At 52.5% G+C, this 17,582-nt stretch overlaps 8 protein-coding genes across 8 annotated transcripts; 3 read left to right on the top strand and 5 right to left on the bottom strand.

Moving 5' to 3' along the window:
- Window positions 1-234: 234 nt before the first annotated feature.
- Window positions 235-2,653, bottom strand: AYL99_11289 (hypothetical protein; the record flags this gene model as incomplete). The annotated part of the gene is made up of 7 exons (XM_018842795.1): window positions 235-897; window positions 978-1,111; window positions 1,173-1,253; window positions 1,339-1,398; window positions 1,491-1,911; window positions 1,947-2,183; window positions 2,237-2,653. The coding sequence occupies 7 exons, from the start codon at window positions 2,651-2,653 to the stop codon at window positions 235-237; spliced, it is 2,013 nt and encodes a 670-aa protein (XP_018688208.1).
- A 627-nt stretch (window positions 2,654-3,280) lies between these two features.
- AYL99_11288 (hypothetical protein) lies at window positions 3,281-4,650 on the bottom strand (the record flags this gene model as incomplete). Its single annotated transcript, XM_018842794.1, has 2 exons — window positions 3,281-3,982; window positions 4,072-4,650. 2 exons carry the CDS (start codon window positions 4,648-4,650, stop codon window positions 3,281-3,283), a joined length of 1,281 nt encoding a protein of 426 aa, XP_018688207.1.
- Window positions 4,651-5,427: 777 nt separating this feature from the next.
- Window positions 5,428-8,003, bottom strand: AYL99_11287 (translation elongation factor Tu; the record flags this gene model as incomplete). Its single annotated transcript, XM_018842793.1, has 5 exons — window positions 5,428-6,635; window positions 6,685-6,861; window positions 6,914-7,540; window positions 7,646-7,699; window positions 7,751-8,003. The coding sequence occupies 5 exons, from the start codon at window positions 8,001-8,003 to the stop codon at window positions 5,428-5,430; spliced, it is 2,319 nt and encodes a 772-aa protein (XP_018688206.1).
- A 923-nt stretch (window positions 8,004-8,926) lies between these two features.
- On the top strand, window positions 8,927-10,888 carry AYL99_11286 (hypothetical protein; the record flags this gene model as incomplete). The annotated part of the gene is made up of 1 exon (XM_018842792.1): window positions 8,927-10,888. One exon carries the CDS (start codon window positions 8,927-8,929, stop codon window positions 10,886-10,888), a length of 1,962 nt encoding a protein of 653 aa, XP_018688205.1.
- A 445-nt stretch (window positions 10,889-11,333) lies between these two features.
- On the top strand, window positions 11,334-12,296 carry AYL99_11285 (hypothetical protein; the record flags this gene model as incomplete). Its single annotated transcript, XM_018842791.1, has 2 exons — window positions 11,334-11,528; window positions 11,652-12,296. 2 exons carry the CDS (start codon window positions 11,334-11,336, stop codon window positions 12,294-12,296), a joined length of 840 nt encoding a protein of 279 aa, XP_018688204.1.
- Window positions 12,297-12,522: 226 nt separating this feature from the next.
- Window positions 12,523-13,368, bottom strand: AYL99_11284 (hypothetical protein; the record flags this gene model as incomplete). The annotated part of the gene is made up of 1 exon (XM_018842790.1): window positions 12,523-13,368. The coding sequence occupies one exon, from the start codon at window positions 13,366-13,368 to the stop codon at window positions 12,523-12,525; it is 846 nt and encodes a 281-aa protein (XP_018688203.1).
- Window positions 13,369-14,315: 947 nt separating this feature from the next.
- Window positions 14,316-16,432, top strand: AYL99_11283 (chaperone DnaK; the record flags this gene model as incomplete). Its single annotated transcript, XM_018842789.1, has 2 exons — window positions 14,316-14,683; window positions 14,743-16,432. The coding sequence occupies 2 exons, from the start codon at window positions 14,316-14,318 to the stop codon at window positions 16,430-16,432; spliced, it is 2,058 nt and encodes a 685-aa protein (XP_018688202.1).
- Window positions 16,433-16,838: 406 nt separating this feature from the next.
- On the bottom strand, window positions 16,839-17,252 carry AYL99_11282 (hypothetical protein; the record flags this gene model as incomplete). Its single annotated transcript, XM_018842788.1, has 1 exon — window positions 16,839-17,252. The coding sequence occupies one exon, from the start codon at window positions 17,250-17,252 to the stop codon at window positions 16,839-16,841; it is 414 nt and encodes a 137-aa protein (XP_018688201.1).
- Window positions 17,253-17,582: the final 330 nt, after the last annotated feature.

Genomic DNA, 17,582 nt, shown 5'->3' with positions numbered 1-17,582 from the left:
ATCAGACAGAGAGATCACGGCCCTAAAAAGGGTGAACGGGGAAGCAGGGTCAGTACTATCGATGTTCTCCTGCTGCTGTCTGATTACAGCAGTGCAGCACAAGTCATGGAGACCACCAGTTTGCAGTTCTCAATATGCAACAAGAAAAAAAAGGAGGTCGGGAACGATACCAGCTGTCAAAATCCAACACGATGATCAAATAACTATCTGGCTCATTTTCCCCGGTCCATGGTCTTAAAACTGTTTCCTATGCGCCCTCTTCTTTTCCTTGTGTCGCTGCAATTGCCTCTCCACCCCGGCCTCTAGATCTAGCAGATCCTTGCCTCCGAATCCCTTGGCCGTGGCCGTATCGTCTTGACCTTCCCCAGCAGACCCGATCTTGTGATGCTGCTGCTGCTGCTGCTTCTTCTCCAGCGCCCGGACCTTCTTCCGCCCCGCCACTGGCGCCGAGCTGTTCATCACCTGCGCAATCAGATAGCCGTTTATGGTGTTGCCTGAGTTCTCCAGAGCGTAAAGCGGGCATTTGCCGTCGTCCGCCGCGCAGCGCACTGTCGGCGGACAGCAGACCCCGACCGAGTTGGGGCACGTCTGGCACAGCGGGTTGGTGTCAGTGGAGTTATTGGCGGGGAGGGTCGTGTTCGAGTTCGAGGAGGAGGAAGAATAGAGCGAGTTCGTTTTCGAAGCTATCTGGGCCGCGCCGTTGGGCATCGAGGAGGACGTCTTGTTGGAATCTCCGGCAAGCCGAAGTATGTCGTTGGCGCCCATGGGGTCCGGGCAGTAGGATAAATAGACGCTGACTGTCTTGATCGGTCTGGAAGTCGTAGTCGGAGTCGGAGTCGTCGAGGGCGAGATCACGACGGGTGAGCCCGTGGTAGCCATGAAAGTGCCGGAACCGGTCTGCGAGAATATCAGAGATTTAGCTTCGAGGCGTGCGTGCACACGATATCCAGTCACGCGTGATTCGGTGTGATACGCACCAAGATCCCGCAACCGCTGAAGTTGCCGCTGCCGCTGACTGTGCCCGAGGTGACCAGCGAGATCAGTCCTCCTCCATATGCTGGCCAGACGGTTCCTGTGCCAGTCAATGTCCCAGTGCCGGACCCCGAACCACCTGCACCATTGTCAGCTATTGAGCCTCCTCCTGGGTCAGTCAAATCGAGGGGTCTACGCACAGCCCGTTATTTCAGCGGATCCCGTGAACGTCCCAGACGTAGCAATGATCGTGCCACAGCCATAGACATTGCTTGCGAAGCCTGGATCGGGACAGTCAGAATTTGACCGACAATTTAAAACGAACAGGGGGAAGAAGGCTGGAGATGGAGGCTTGCAAATCCGTACCGCTTGCAGTTCCTGATGTAACTATCCGCGTGTCTCCCAGGTATACCGTGCCTGTGCCAACTGTGATCGAGTCAGTTGTAGACCTAGCTGGGTGAGAAGGATTCGAAGCACATACTGATGATACCACTACCAGAGGCTTGCCCGCATCCTACAATGGTATTTGGCACTGTTGTTGTGATAAGCGAGGCTGATGTCGAAGTGGATGCGACGCTCGACGCAGTGCCAGTGATTATGGTTAGCGTAGATAAGGAAGATGATGTTCCGCTTCCCCCAGTTGAAATGGCAGTCCCAGAGTTTGTGATTGTAATTGTCGTGCTTGAAATGACAATGACGGACAAGCTGGAGGCGCTGCTCGAGGAGGTTGACAGTGACGGCGAGGCATAAGGCTGACTGGAAACGATGGAAGAGCTTTCCATGCTTGTTGTAGTGGGTGTGAACACCGGAGTCGAAGTGGACGTCGTGGTGATGACCACTGTGGTTCCACTGATAATTGTGACTATGGTGCTTGTGGATGTAGATGAGCTTCCACTGTTGAGTATCGCGCCTTGAGACTGAGAGGAAGTTGCGCTGGTGCTACTTGGGATGGTCAGTGAAGACCTAGAACTTACAATCGTGGAGCTGATCGTGGTCGTTGTAGACGTGGTCGTCGATCTAAAGACTCCAGTCGAAGCCATGAACGATGTACTGGTGGTGGCACTCATTGTGCTATTCATTCGGCATGACGCAGGGATTGTGAAACAACAGGGCAAGCCACTGGTCGATGCAGTACTGGATTGGAAAACGCCACTGTAATTCGTGTCGTAGCAAGACGCAGTTGTCGTGGTTGGGGGGAAGTCGAACACGCCCTAAGAGAGCCGTCAGTACTACCACCTGAAGATACGATCCTAAGCAGACTCACATGATAGGTAAGGGTCGTGCACGGCACAGTAGACGTAGTTGTGCCAGAGGGAGTAGAGGTAACGCTGCCACCGCCACATGGGGTGCAGGTTGCGATGGGCGGGTCGCTTGCAAACACTCCACGCTTGTCGAAGACTCCTCTGCCCTGCCGTGTCTTGCTGAAATAGTGATGATAATGAAGGCTGTACATCGTTTGGTGGGTTCCATTGGTTGCAATCGTGACTGAAGGTGCCACAGCCGTGATCATCGATGGGAGAATTTCATAGCGGAGATCAATGCCACCAGGCAGCTGGTTGGGTCTTGGGGTTGGTTGGTACATGGGTTCAATGGGAAGGGTCAATGATCCGAAATCAACATAACCGTTTGAAGTGTGCAATAAAACGCCCGCGAGTATGAGAAATGAGTGGAGCGGAGACATCGTGAAAGATGCTCACAGCTAACGACAACGGTAAGAAACAGACATGCTGAGGTTTCAACCTTGCGTGCGTCCATGAAATTCATCCCTGGCACCGCGTTGTGATGCGCACAGACCACAGGTGATGGAATGGAATGTTGTCCATGGCCCATGAAGGGCCGGAGGAATCCGTTCCTGAACCCCTTCACTGGATCATTTGATTTGACCTTGCAGATGTTGAGTGCATTACGAGACCTTGACCGCATCATGACCACCAATCTGCGCGCAAGGTCTCACGATGGCCAATGTCAACGCACGCAAGTTCGACGTCGAAACAAACCAACATGAATCCGCCTTAGCCGAACTGAAGAAACTGGTGGCAGTTCCGAACCTTTGGTATGCTGGGAACGCCACAGAGCAATCATGGAAACACCATCGAGGCCGAGGGAATGCCCAGCACGAGAAAACAACTGGTACCTCTGGGACCGAGAAAAGGAGTTCCTGTCTCCCTCAAAAGGGCATAAGGAGGAAGAACTAAAATGAACATAAATATACAAAGGTCAAGGCTCGCGCTCATGGCTTAGTGGCTGTACCAAGGGCAGTACTCCCGTTTCATCAACCCCTGGACTCTCAGGAAAACAAAATCCATGCTCAGCCGTTCAACTCGTCTTCTTCCTCAACCCAGCATCCCTTGTAATGTTTGAAGCCTGTAGGCGTCGAAACGGCGGCAGAAACAGTGACGGTCACACTCACGGTCACAGTTTCAGGTGTTTCACCAGAAGGGACTCCCCAGCTCACGATGCTGGGAGACTGCGGAGCAACAGGAACGGAAGCAGCGTCGCCGGTTGTTGAGGCCGCCTTCACCACTGTCGCCAAGGTCGTCCACGGCGACAGGGAGAAGCTTGTGGTGAGAAGGGTTGTGGATGGAACTGCAGAGCCCGAGATGAGAGGAGTGCTGGTCGTCCACAAGGAGGGTTGTACTTGTGTTCCTACTGGCGCGGTAGTGGAGGTGAACAGTGAACTGGAAGAAGTCATAGAGGACGCCGGTCCCTCAGGTACAGAAGGGCCGCCTTCAAAAATGTCATCCTGCGGACCTGGCGTGAATCCGTTACGTGTATTATAGGCTGGCGTCTGGGAGCCGCTTGTCACGACGTTGTTTCCTGTGAGTTGGTTCCACACGATCATTTGCTTTGCTCCTGTAACGCATTTGGAAGGGTCCGTGTCACACATCACGGGTGCTTGAGCCTTCGCGAGTGGAGTTGTGGACGTGGCACCAGTGACAATGCATTTGAAGCCTTGCATATAGATGTTGGGCTGACCACATCCCTTCGGCACCCAGAGCCAAGCACAAGTCTGGAAAGCGTGCGTTAGCCTGTAATCATGCTGATGTAGCTGAATGAAAGATGCGCTCAAGGACAAAACGCACGACGAGGACAACTTACGCATCCACCTTCAGGGCATTCAGGCATGGCTGCTGGAACCTGGTAGGTTGCTGCCCGTTTCCAGGGAGTGTGCTCTAGCACAGTAAACACAACTAAGTCCTCCAACGTGATGGCGGCGAGATCGCTTTCATATGCAATAGCGAAAGCAGTTCCCTGAGCCATGCTCTGGTTCTGGACGTGCATATAACCGCCATCTTGGATACAGCCTTCACCAACACCGCCACCATTCCAGTCTTCTGGGTGAGAGCCACCGTCCGGCCATTCTGAAGTCTTTGAGCCACCGTAGGATAGGTTTGAGAATGCTTGGTTGTTCGCAAGATCCACGTCGAAGGAACCGCCGGCAGGTAACTCAAGAAAGACTCCGGGAGGAGGAGGGACACCATCGCAGCCTCGATCGTGTTGGAACCACCATTGGTCCTGGGTAAGGTTGTACAACGGCGACACGGGAGCGTTCGAGTTGAAATTCGGGTTGGAAGGATCTGTACCGTTCTCGCAGTACATCCCTTTCGCAAAAGCCGCAATGTGGGCTTGGACCACTCCAGCAAGGGTCAACCCTGAAAGGATCAATGCTGCAGCCATGTCGATGAAAAGAGCTCGTGCCAGGAACGTGAACGAATAACTCGAGACAGTATCTGTAGCAGCAGCAGATCTCAGTGGTTTCGGCTATCGAAACTCAGATCCGAAGCCTGGACGAAACGAATGACTGAATAGATGAGAAAGAATGGACGTGCGCACGGCGCCACTTAGAAAACGAAGGAATACTCTTTGAGAGCCTGTGACGAGGGAAACGAAGTCCTTGAGAAAGAAAGCAGACCATGGGAGGGTAGGAGGAACGCTCTTTTTGTACTCAATGGGAGAGCCTCCTCCCGCTCCTTTGAGGTAGACATGGTTCACTGGATAAGTTGCCGTTTTGCGAAATCAAGGATAGAATAAGCAGCCCATGGCTCTGCCAACGTCTCAGGTAGTCAAGACCCCGGTATAAACGACCGAACTGCCAGGTCGGCTCAACCTCGACTCCATCCACACGAGCGCTCAGCGAATAAAAAGGCTTTCAGAGCGGGACCAAAGGATGGCGATTCTCCCGTGAATTTCAGTGTTCGGTTTCAGATTTGCACTAGGCCAGAGATTTCGGGACATTATCCCATGCGCCACCGATTTTGGCCCCGATCATGACGGAATAGGAAGGGAGCAACAGCCAACCCCAGGTGACAGGGTTCTGCTTTGTCAAATCCTTGTGAACTTGAACGTACTTCCTGGTCTTCAGTTTTGAATGAGGTTCTCCAGAACTAGGCACAGTTGAATTTATGCATTAGCGACGTCGTATCTGGGAACAACTTTGGAGGCGGCTTGCATTGCCTACTCGATTAGACCCGCCCCTACGGTTTCGCCATTTGCTCTGAGCACAATCCTTGAAGGCGGCTCCAAGGGGACAACCTGGTCTAGGTGCACAGTGACTCGCACAACACTTCCCGGTTGAACAATTTTGGGCTTCTTCTTCGTCATTGAGCCAGATGATTTGTCCAAGACACCAACGAGCTGACTGATTCGACCCGGCACATGCAGGCGTCCTTTGTGCACGTCAACGCTCATTGGAGTTAGGTGATCGAATGCAAGTATCTTTGCTTTGAATTCACTGATGTTCTGGATCGGCGACAGGGGACTGCAAAGAACATCTCCTGACTTGAGGTGTATGGGGTCAATGTCGGTTAGATGGAGGACCACATTTTGTCCAGCTACTGCCCACTCTCGAGGTTCCTCGTCGACCTCTAAGCTCCGGATCTGGGCCTTATCACCACTCGGCATGATGACCACTTGTTCCCCGACTTGGACGGTGCCCGCGTCCAATCGTCCTGACACGGACAGGGGATTCTGCACGCCACCTCTGAAAACATCATTGATGGTCATCCGCAAAGGTTTGTCTAGTGCGTGGGTTGATGGCTCCGCTTTGTCTAGCTCATCAACCAAGGTAGAGCCGGTATACCATGACGACCTCGGATCTGAAGGTTTGGTCAAAATGTTCTCACCTCCGAGGCCAGAGCAAGGGACGAATGTCACATTCTTTGCCTGGAAACCCACGCTGCTCAAGAATGCGGCCATTTGTTGGCGAATTTCGTTGAATCGTTCTTCGGACCATTCTGCAACATCCATCTTGTTCACGGCCACTATTATCCGCTGGACGCCAATCGATCTTACCAGGAGAGCGTGTTCTTTGGTCTGTCCCTTCAATCCTGACTCAAAATTTCCTGTCGAGGCGTCGATGACGAGGACTGCGAAATCTGCCTGACTAGCTCCTGCAATCATATTCGGCACAAAATCCCGGTGGCCGGGGGCATCCAGGATAGTAAAGGAGGTTTTGTCGGTCTCAAACTTGTTGGTGGCTATGTCGATAGTGACGCCTCTAGCCCTTTCTTCCGAGCCTTGGTCTAAAACCCATGCAAAAGCAAACGAACCTTTGCCGATACGTTCCGCTTCTTGTCGATATTTGTCAAGGGTTCTTCGATCGATCGCTTTCAAGTCAAAAAGGAGCCTCCCCATGAGGGTACTTTTGCCTGCATCGACATGGCCTTGAAAAATCAGTGCACTTCCAAAATCCATCGAGCAAGGATTGCTTACCGATCACTACAAAATTTGCCGCATTTTTCCCTTTATCCTTCCGATATTCCGCAAGCACATCGATATTTTTACTCTTGAATTTGGGCAAATCTTGAGTGGATAGCTCATGCATGCCATCAGTCAAGCCTGATTTTGCTCGGCTCGTATCCTTGGCTCTAGAAGTGGCTGACGTCGCGGCTACATACGAGCAGGTTAGCTCCTCTTCATGTCGATCAGCCTTGTCCCCGACCTTTTCCAGTCTGTGCCTGAGTCACAATATCGTCCGGGCTCGGCTCTGCAAAGTTGAAAGACTTAGCATTTGCTTCACTGGAGAAAAGATCACTCGATGACAGAAGATAAGTGTCAGCGTCGCGGCTGGTCATGATACTGGCAAAAGCCGAGGGACCGGCTCGAAGATGCTGATCGACCTCGAGCGAGTTTTCCAATATCCTTCCTGGAGATGTCTGCTTGCTCTCTATATGAGTAGACTGAGCACCTCTGTGATCGTTCTTTTGTAACTCGAGCTGTGATTCTGCTGGCGCCGAGGCAGAGGCACCGGTTGATCTGGACCTCACTCTTGATGACTGACTGATCCGAAGTTTATTCAAGCTCGAGAGATAGTCCTGCTGAGATCCAGTATCGGCTGTGGTTTGAGTGTCAAGTTTCTCACTTTCTTTCTTCCTGCGCTTGGCAGCCAGCGCCGCCAGTTTGGACACCTTGCCGGTGTTCGACGCACCACCTAGAAGGCCGAAGCGGGGACAGAGTGGAGTGATGATGATCTCTGCCCTTCGATATTCAGGAATTTGCAACCATGGGCTATCTCTGAAGAAGTCCGCCACAGAAAATGAGTTGGAGCAAACGGCGATGGTGGCGTGATCTTGGTGCTTATCAGCATCCTTTTCGAAACCGCACGGTCCCAAGCCATCATGACCACCACGACGCGAAAGTGATGCAGGTGAGGAACATAGAAGAACAGGCTTACTCTTTGAGCCCTCCGTCTGCTTTTTTGTAGCGACAGGGGTGGGCCTGTGTTTGTCTAGCACAGTGAGTTTTCAACCGAGCGCAAGAAATGGGCATAATTCCGTACTTTTCAGATACGTGACGGATTTTCCCACGTCATAGTAATAGTGCCACAGCGCCTCTTGGATTTCACTGTCGGTAGCAGGAAATGCTGGCCCTAAGGCTGCACGCACATTGCTGGTGCCTTGCTGCATCTGTTCCTTGTCCTCTGCAGAAAGCTCGTTGTCATCCCCGCCATCTCCATAGCCGTCATCATAGTCCTCATAACTATCGTAATCGTCTTCATCCAACGCCAGAGACTTTACTCGACGATTCGACATGACAGATCTTGACGAAAAGTGTTGAAGTTGATAATCGAAATGGGAGCAACAGGACGATCGTGGCGTTTTGGGCTTCAAACAAGATAGTACTCGTACAGTGAAGGGAAGTTTGTAGCCTTTTTCCCGTGCCAATTGACAAGTGACTGACCCAGAGATTTCGTCATGCGCGTATTTCCATTGACCTATCCTCCCCGTGTCGTTCCCGTCGAAATCAAATGAAGGCCAAAAGAAGAACTTAGAAGCGATCAGGTGGACGTGATTCGTGAGTAGTTGTCGTAGCGGTAGAGAAAGGGGAGTGACTTCAGGGAGCGTGTGCATGAGATGGTTATGGTGCATACAAGTTGGTGGGGATTGTCCGATCCAATCCTAATAGCGGCGACGGGCTACATTCCGTGCTGAGAGGATGACAATACCAGCGACGTTCTTCTGGGAATGGTACTTTGGAGTGAATCTACCCACTGCTATGTTAACAGAGTTGGTCGAATGAAGAATTCAGGTATGCCTTGATAAAGAAACCGTTGCTTTAATGTGAAAGAGAGCGACTATGCAGCTGGTGGGATGTGCATTAGCTGGTGGCTGGATTGAACGCCGCTTTTATAGCCATGTCTCCCCCTGGCCCATTGTCTAGGGTGAGCGGGGTTAAGTATAGGGCGGCCTCGCCATCATCCCTATTTTGGGCCCTGCTGCATCCTGATCCAATCCCCGGTCCTTTTTCCAACGCAGTTTTGAGGTTCAAGGAGAATCGCAGTCAAACATAGCCGCCGTCTACGCGCGACTGAGGTCCCTACTCGACAAAAGGGCCGCCTGCATCTGTTGTCCGTCTTGTGCTCGTTGGAAAATGTGAAATACTTGTCTATCTCGCGCAACATGGTTCATCTTTACACGATCGTGATGTTTCGGTAGCGCGTACCATCGCCAATACAATGTCGACTACCAGCATCCATACCATGCCTATAGGGCTTGGTCTCTCTCCGACCAAGTCGAACCTCACGCAACAGATTGAACAGAGCGAAGGCGAACGCACTCCCCGGAGTTCCAGAACCTCTACCAAGGGCTCCCCCAAACCACGGTCTCTCTCTGACGCCCCCAAGCCCGTTCTCTCTCCCTCGCCAGCCTTTCGAGAACCTCTGCGACGAATCTCCAAGGATGACTCTGCGATTCCAATTCCCAGCACTCCCGCTCGCCCCCCAAACCATACTCGAGGCCTTTCCCTGCACATGCCATCAAAAGACTCTGTTGGAACAAGCACAGGTCCCACCATCCCACGAATTCCGTTATCACCGAAACTAGATTCGTCCTATGTCTATGGTTCGCCCTCTTCCATGCTCCCAAGAAGATCACGGGGCCTGGATTATACAAGGGCATGCACAAATTTACACCATTCTACGCTGGCAGAAGCGTCTCCAGATGCATCGCCCATCACCGGGAGAGGGATACAAATTCCTCAAAGGAGAAGTCTCGGGAATACCGTGCTTGACTCACCAAGCAATCAATCTAACGCGTTGTGGTCCTTGTCAAACGACAGAACAAACCTGTCAAGCTCTGTCAGCTCTGTGAATATGATGGGCTCTGATTCCGATTCTGAGTCTGATACTTCTTCGGACGATATGGCCATCGATCGTGAAATGGATGAGGCTATACTGAGCACACCTGCGGCGTCAAGGTTGAACCGGGGGCCGATGCCAGGCTGGGTGAACAGCCCTGGTATGGAATGGATGAACAATCAACCATCGCCAGCACAAGCAAGTCTCATGAGTTTCCAGCCGAGCTTGATGAGTTTCAGGAGAGCCCGTACGCGGAAGGGCAAAAGCCAACACAGCTCCAGCAGTGTGAGCATGAACAGCTCCAAACCCTCACCGGGACCTTTGTCACCTGGCATTCTGAAAAGCGTTGAGAACGCAGGCGGTAGTTACTTTGGAACGGGGCTAACCAAACAACAAGTCCAGTCTCGGCGTGAAAGTTTAAGTCTGGGCACCAACGATTTGCATCTGTCAGATAGCGAAGACAATAACACCACCAGAGGAAACACCGGCCACTCTCTTTCAGACATGGATGGTGCAAATGGCGAGGACCCCAGGAAGGTCATTCGCAGAGCTGTCACACGCAGAGGCAATTTACTTCCCAAGACAAAGGGATTCGCCCGAATTCGTGCTCAGCTGTTGGAAGAGGCCGCTCCGATCGAAAGTGAAGCACGACGTGAGGCAGAAGTCATTCGCCAAGTCCATGAGAATGAGCCGACCGTCTCACAGCCTAAGTCTCCGACAATTCCCGCCCATCAGAACAACAATTTTACAGCCGAACCCATAGAGGAGTCGATCGAAGATATGATAATGGACAACAAAGGTTTACTTCCTCCTGATAGCTTCAGTCGCCAGGCTGAGAGGAACTCCGCGGGAATTGGGTTTTGGAACGCATTCGACGAGCGCTATCGCACTCCTCCGCCAACTTTACGACCGCGCCAAAGCTCTTCGGCCATCAGCGACGACATGATGGATACTCCTGGCTCCTCACTTGACAATCCTGCCCTAAAGCATTTCAACCGATCCAGATCAAGGTCGACCACTCCCTTGGCCTCCAACCCACCTACCGCAGGAGATGTCGCCCGACGAGTCAACAACAAGCGACGCCGCGAGGAAGACTTTGATCCATCATACACCAAACGCCGAGCGGTCTCCCCCGGCATGAGCGTCCAGAGCAGTCCTATCCTGCCGCAAAGCCCTGTTCTCACAAACGACAAGGCGTGGTCCAAATTGCCACCAAAGGGGTCCGGACATGGCCATGGAGATCGCAGCAATAGCGGGAGCAGTCATAATGGAACGAAGAAGATTGGCCTGCAAGGCATGACTGAGACGAATGAAGGCATCATGAGCATGAGCATTGATTAGGCTTCATCGAGTGTCCCTGTTCGCAGGTTGATCTCTGGTAAGCGAGGCGTATGGCGCGGAGTAGCATGGATTGGACTGGATGGAATGCAGTGACCTTTCATCTTGGGCACTGCACCATGACACTCGAGTGCAGTTTGCCTTGGTTTTGTTTCTTAATGTACTCGAAACAATGACATATTTTGACCTTACAAACTTAGAGATTCAAAAATAGGTACTGTAGCTTCTCTGATATTATAGCGCCATCAGTGCTGGTGGGCTACCTGGCTACGCCCTCGATAAGATTCCCTGCTGGTGTCTGACACACCGAGTTTGTTCGCGCTGCGGCACGACCCTCTCAAAGCTGGCCCCTCCACCAGGCTAACATTCCACATTGTTACAAACGTAGCGGAAACTCCTCCATCCTAACAATTCTGTCCTCTAAGCATCCCCCTCTCCTTCACTGGTTATGGGCTCGACGGTAGACATCACCTCCTCGTTCATTGAGGGTGCGCCCTCTGGGGAACTCCAAGATGTGATCAAAGACATCAAAGCCCTCACCTCTGACGACGACCCGGCGCTGATCGCGAAGCTGAAGCCCGCATTTGAGAAGTACAATGAAGAGCAGATGGTGGCTGTGAAGCTACCTGGGGCGAGCGATTATGTACGATTCCTGCTTTCCTGCAACAATGCTGTCTTTCTTTTCACATTGCCGCGAGAAAAAGGCCCCTCCACCTTTGAGAAATTTGGCCGCAACGTCCCGCTGACAGCGAGCCTGGCTTGACAGGTCCTCATATCCTCCTACAACAAACTCTCCTCCGGCCAATACTACGACACGCAATCTTCGACGTCCTTCTCCTTCGACCACGCAACCTCCAAGCCCTCCGCACCACAGTCCTACACCCACGACACCAAGCACAGCGACCTCGTGTCGTCAATCGTAAAACACCTCTCTAGCCACTTCGCCGAACATTACCCCCCGACGTCCTCGCCCTCGGCGTTTACCGTGTGTGCCACGCCCGACGATTCCCAGGTCGCCATCCTGATATCCTCGTTGAAATCCTCGCCCAAGAATTTCCTCAGTGGCCGGTGGAGAACTGCCGTGCTCTACAACCCGTCCTCCAACACCCTGTCCGGCAGCATCAAGGTCGACGTGCACTACTACGAAGACGGCAACGTCGCGCTGTCGACCAGCAAGAACTTCTCGAATGTGACGGTCGACGGCGGAGGCAGCGGTGACAGCGTCGTGAGGAAGATCGCGGCCATTGAGAAACAGTACCAGGAAGAGGTGAACAGAACGATCGTCGGCATGAACGAGACCAGCTTCAAGGCCCTGCGGCGGCAGTTGCCCGTCACGAGGCAGAAGGTTGAATGGGAGAAGATTCGAGGCTATGGGCTTGGAGGAGATCTGAGGGGCGAGGGCAAGAGGTAGAACGGGAACAGGATCGTGTGGTGATTACACTGTGGTGGACGATCTCGGAGCAGGCTTTGAAGACACTCATGCATGGAACTCGGGAGGAGTTGGGCTCCATTTGCATATGAGAAGAATTTAGATACGAAACAACGGACAAGAACTGGATCTCTGGTCTGGAAGTTCAGGGACCGAAAAAAAGCGACAGGCCATTTATTCCAGTACCATCCCGACCAGCTCCTCCGCTCTATGGCAATCCTCTCCCTGACCTCGTGGCCTTTGCAACCTCGCTCTGTGTGGTATCCTCCGCATACCTCCGGTAGGCCTCGACGTATTGATCCCTCTCACTCAAGGTATCCAACACGCTCTCCCGTTCTCCCACTGCTTTGGCCCATTTCCTCCATCTCTGCCACACTCCTTCGTCATCGCCTGCTTTCCCTTCCTCGGGCACACCAATTCCGCCCTTGTATACATCGAAAAGAAACATCCTGCACAGCCAGGGCGCGAGCATAATGTCCACCAGACTGAATCTCTCGCCCAAAAAGAATGGGCCTTGAGGGTCGCATTCTTTGATGAACGTCTTGATATGGGTAAGGAACTCCGCCCGCGCTTCATCAAGAGTATATGATTTCGAGTCTGAATGTTGCATGAACCGGTAGAACGCAGGAATGATTCTTGTTGATATATGATCGATCCAAATCCGGCATCTTGCACGCAAGTAGGCGTCTTCTCTGGGCAGCAGATCAGGTCCGTTTTTCGAAGGGTCGTTGTATACTTCGTCCAAGTACTCGCAAATCACAAGACTCTCGTACAGGGGCTTTTGCTCCTTGCCCTCCTTGTCAACAGGAACGGCGAGTGTAGGGACCAGACCACGAGGGTTTAGTTTCAGAAATTCGGGACCTTTGTGATAGGGGTTGATCTCGAAATATTGGTGCGGGATGTTCTTTTCGTGCAGGGTAATCCAGCTGCGCTGGACGAAAGGGCAGAACCAGCCGCCGTAGAGGATCAATGGATTTGGGGAGGAGTGTGCTTCTGCGAAGCGAGCAGCGCGGCCCGATGTATGGGGGTGCAGAGAGGTGTCCACGGAACCCATGGCGCGACGAGAGATGGGAGATGCTGTAGGCGAGCTTACCGACGGAATACGAAGTAGAGATGGCAGGTGCCGACTCTTGAGACAGAATGATCGAGACGGGATGGCAGGGAAATTCATGCCATGCAGTAATGGAACAGAGGAAGAAGTGTTTTAAGAGTTGTTGCACTCAGCGAAAAGGTGGTTATGTCGATGCGATGCGGGGGCACGCGGCGCAGGAAGAATGACGTATGGGTTAATACTGGTCCTTCTGGGTGCTTACCTAAGTGGTTGCCCCTTTCCGATTGCACAGCAGTAGCAGGTATGCGAGCGGCCAGTGGGTGGTGGGCGGGGGCCATGTCACGAGATGGTGTTTCTGTTTATCGTAGAAAAGTATTACATATGCAGTTCCATAGATGAAGCTCGAACATACATTCATAGTCGAAGTCCAGTGCTTGTACGAAGTCAAATGTGCAGGAAACACAGCCTTAATATTAGAATGGAGAATGCTCTCGTGCGCACCGGATGGTATCATCGCCTAGATCAAGATGGTTGGCACAGTGGGGGGAAAATAGAAGCACAAGCAAAAATGTCCCGGGAAATGGAAAGGGATGGTACGTGTTGGATCTGCAAAGAATAGAATAGAGGCCAGGCTGGCAACGATTCAGGGGCAAAACAGCGTGTCCAAAGCCACCCTTCGGCCGCCAAGACTGGGGCAGGTTGCTCGTTAAACCCCCCTACTACGGTTAGTGGATGGTGATGGGGGCGCTTTGGGTGACTGCGGCGAACAACGGTGTCCTCGCGCTGCCTTCCGCCAGTGAAGATGGTGGAAAAGGACAGCGTATCGATAACTGCGGCCCTAGAATAAATATTTCCTTCCACCGCCAGATCCAATACTCTTCGACTTTCCTCCCCAAGAACCACTCTCTATTGTTTTCCTTTACCTCTCTTTCCCTCCTCCCACCGACAAGATGGCGTCCGGTAACGTCCAGCGTCGACCACACAGAACCTCTTCGGCTGCTTTGCAGTGGACAACACTCTTCTACCTCCTCCTCATCTTTGTCTGTCCATTGGCTTTGATCGGGAGAGTGAATGCGCAAGATCAAACACCCTTGAACGACTCAGACAGCAATTATGGCACCGTCATCGGTATCGATCTGGGCACGACATACTCCTGCGTCGGTGTGATGCAGAACGGCAAGGTCGAGATCATTGTGAACGACCAAGGAAATCGGATAACACCTTCATACGTGGCATTCACCGATGAAGAGCGGTTGGTGGGAGACGCGGCGAAGAACCAATATGCGTCGAACCCGACCAGGACGATTTTTGATGTCAAGTAAGTCTCTTCTGCCCTCTTCCCTCCACATGAATTTTAACTAACCTGGTGCTCCTTAGACGTTTGATCGGCCGTAAATTCGAGGACAAGGATGTTCAGCGAGACCTGAAACACTTCCCCTTCAAAGTCGCCAACAAAGATGGCAAGCCGGTGATCAATGTCGAAGTTTCTGGCAAGCCCAAGACCTTTACGCCTGAAGAAATCTCTGCCATGATTCTGGGCAAGATGAAGGAAGTTGCGGAGGCATACCTAGGCAAGAAAGTCACCCACGCAGTTGTCACGGTCCCGGCATACTTCAACGACGCTCAGCGACAGGCCACCAAAGATGCTGGCACTATCGCTGGCTTGACTGTTCTGCGTGTTGTCAACGAGCCCACTGCCGCAGCTATCGCTTACGGCCTTGACAAGAAAGGCAAAGAGAGCCAGATTATCGTCTACGATCTCGGTGGCGGTACTTTTGATGTTTCCCTTTTGTCAATTGAAGACGGTGTTTTCGAGGTCTTGGCCACCGCCGGTGATACCCATCTTGGTGGCGAAGATTTCGACCAACGAGTGATTGATTACTTTGTCAAGAAATTCAACAAGGAGAACGACGTTGATATTCGCAAGGACCTGAAGACCATGGGCAAGCTGAAGCGTGAGGTCGAGCGAGCCAAGCGAACCCTCTCTTCCCAAATGTCTACTCGAATCGAAATCGAAGCTTTCCACAACGGAAAGGACCTCTCCGAGACGTTGACGAGGGCCAAGTTCGAGGAGTTGAACATGGACCTGTTCAAGAAGACGCTCAAGCCGGTAGAACAGGTTTTGAAAGACGCCAAGGTCAAGAAATCTGAGATTGATGACATCGTCCTTATCGGTGGTTCAACCCGTATCCCCAAGGTTCAGTCAATGATCGAGGAGTTCTTTGGTGGCAAAAAGGCCAGCAAGGGTATCAACCCAGACGAAGCCGTCGCATATGGCGCCGCCGTTCAGGGTGGTGTTCTTTCTGGCGAAACTGGAACGGAAGACCTCATACTCATGGATGTCAACCCTCTTACTCTCGGCATTGAGACCACCGGTGGAGTCATGACCAAACTCATTCCGCGAAACACCCTGGTACCGACCAAGAAATCTCAAATTTTCTCGACGGCCGCGGACAACCAGCCCGTGGTGCTTATCCAGGTTTTCGAAGGCGAACGAGCAATGACTAAGGACAACAACCTTTTGGGCAAATTTGAACTCACCGGTATTCCTCCTGCCCCTCGTGGTGTTCCTCAGATTGAAGTGTCGTTCGAGCTCGACGCCAACGGCATCCTCAAGGTCTCTGCTGGCGACAAAGGCACTGGCAAATCTGAGTCAATCACCATCACGAACGACAAGGGACGTCTCACCCAGGAGGAAATCGACCGAATGGTAGCAGAAGCTGAAGAGTTTGCTGAAGCAGATCGCGCCATCAAGGACAAGATCGACGCTCGCAACAAGTTGGAGAACTATGCCTCGTCATTGAAGAACCAAGTCCACGACGAGGACGGGCTCGGTGGCAAGATCGACGACGAAGACAAAGAAACTCTTCTGGACGCAATCAAGGAGACGCAAGACTGGCTTAGCGACAACGCCGATTCTGCTGACAAGGATGACTTTGAGGAGCAATTTGAGAAGCTCTCTCAAGTGGCATATCCCATTAGCAGCAAGCTATACGCTGGTGGTGCAGGTGGCATGCCAGACTATGGGGATGATGACGAGGAGCCTCTGGGACACGATGAGCTGTGAGACGGTCGGGGCTTTGGCATGAATTTTGTACCAGCGTTATGAATTAGGACTTGATAACAAGCATCTAGATGTGCTCAGCCTGGGGAAGAAACGGGCCGGGCATGCAAAAGGGCGTTGGTCTTTCTCCTTTTCTCTTTGTATGCCAGAAGGCAAAGTTGTGACAACTAGATACCACAAGAAAGCAAATGGAAAATCTCTTTTGACAAAGAAATGACTGGGCTTCGTTCTGCTTTTCCTTAGTCTTCGAGGAGACCATGTCGAGCAACGTAGTGAGCTCGAGGTTCTCGTTTCTGCTATGTATATGTAACATCACAATGCCCTTCCCACATATCCCTGAACTTCCCCTTTGTAACCCGAGTTCCATTCGGCGTCCGTCATCTTCCCCTTCCCCCCTCGTGATCAGAGGTCAAAAATCCTCGCACCTAGTCACGAACAGCGCAACGACCTCGTAAGGGTGGGCGCGTCTCAGCTCGCGCACGGCGTCCTTGCACCGCTGCGTGCCGACGATCACCATCTCGACCTTGTCCTCCTCGACGAACTCGACCTCCCCGGCCCGGCCGATGTGCGGGTTCGCCGCGGCCGAGGGCTTAAACTGGCCCGTGCCCCGACTGACGAAGGCCGTGTCGGTGTACTTCGGTGGCCCTCCTGCTGCGTCGCCCGGCACATTGGGCCACGTCCCCGCCCCCGTCGCCCAGAGCGCCGACAGGCACGCCTGCGTGTTTTCCACCGGCGAGTAGAAGGTTAGTTTGTACAGGGTCTTGTCGACTATATTGGGAGAAGCGCTAGAGTCGTTTGTCGTGCTGGCCGTAGTGCTGGACATACTGTGTTGTTGACAAGGGGTCAGGACGGATCTCACCGGCGAGGGGATCGTCTTTGGTGTACGGTTGTGGAAGGTGTTGCTGGTGGGGGCGGGGGTGGTAGTATAGGAAGGCTCGATCTGCTGCTCTCAATGACTAGAAGCCCAAACGGAAGCTTTGGGCCGTTACTTGCTGAAGGTGGACTTGAAGGGTAGACAAGCACATCTGAGCAAAGCAAGAGGTATCGAAAGTTACGTTAAAGGTCAATAACGTATGTAAGAAGGTGGGGAAATGTTGGCATTTAACTCCTTTACGAAATGGTCACATTATGATCTATTTCCTGCGGCATTATG

Source organism: Fonsecaea erecta (genome assembly GCF_001651985.1).
Source record: "Fonsecaea erecta strain CBS 125763 chromosome Unknown Scaff13, whole genome shotgun sequence".
Lineage (NCBI taxonomy): Eukaryota > Fungi > Ascomycota > Eurotiomycetes > Chaetothyriales > Herpotrichiellaceae > Fonsecaea > Fonsecaea erecta.
Note: the sequence above shows the minus strand (reverse complement) of the source record. Positions and strands in the feature narration are given on the sequence as shown.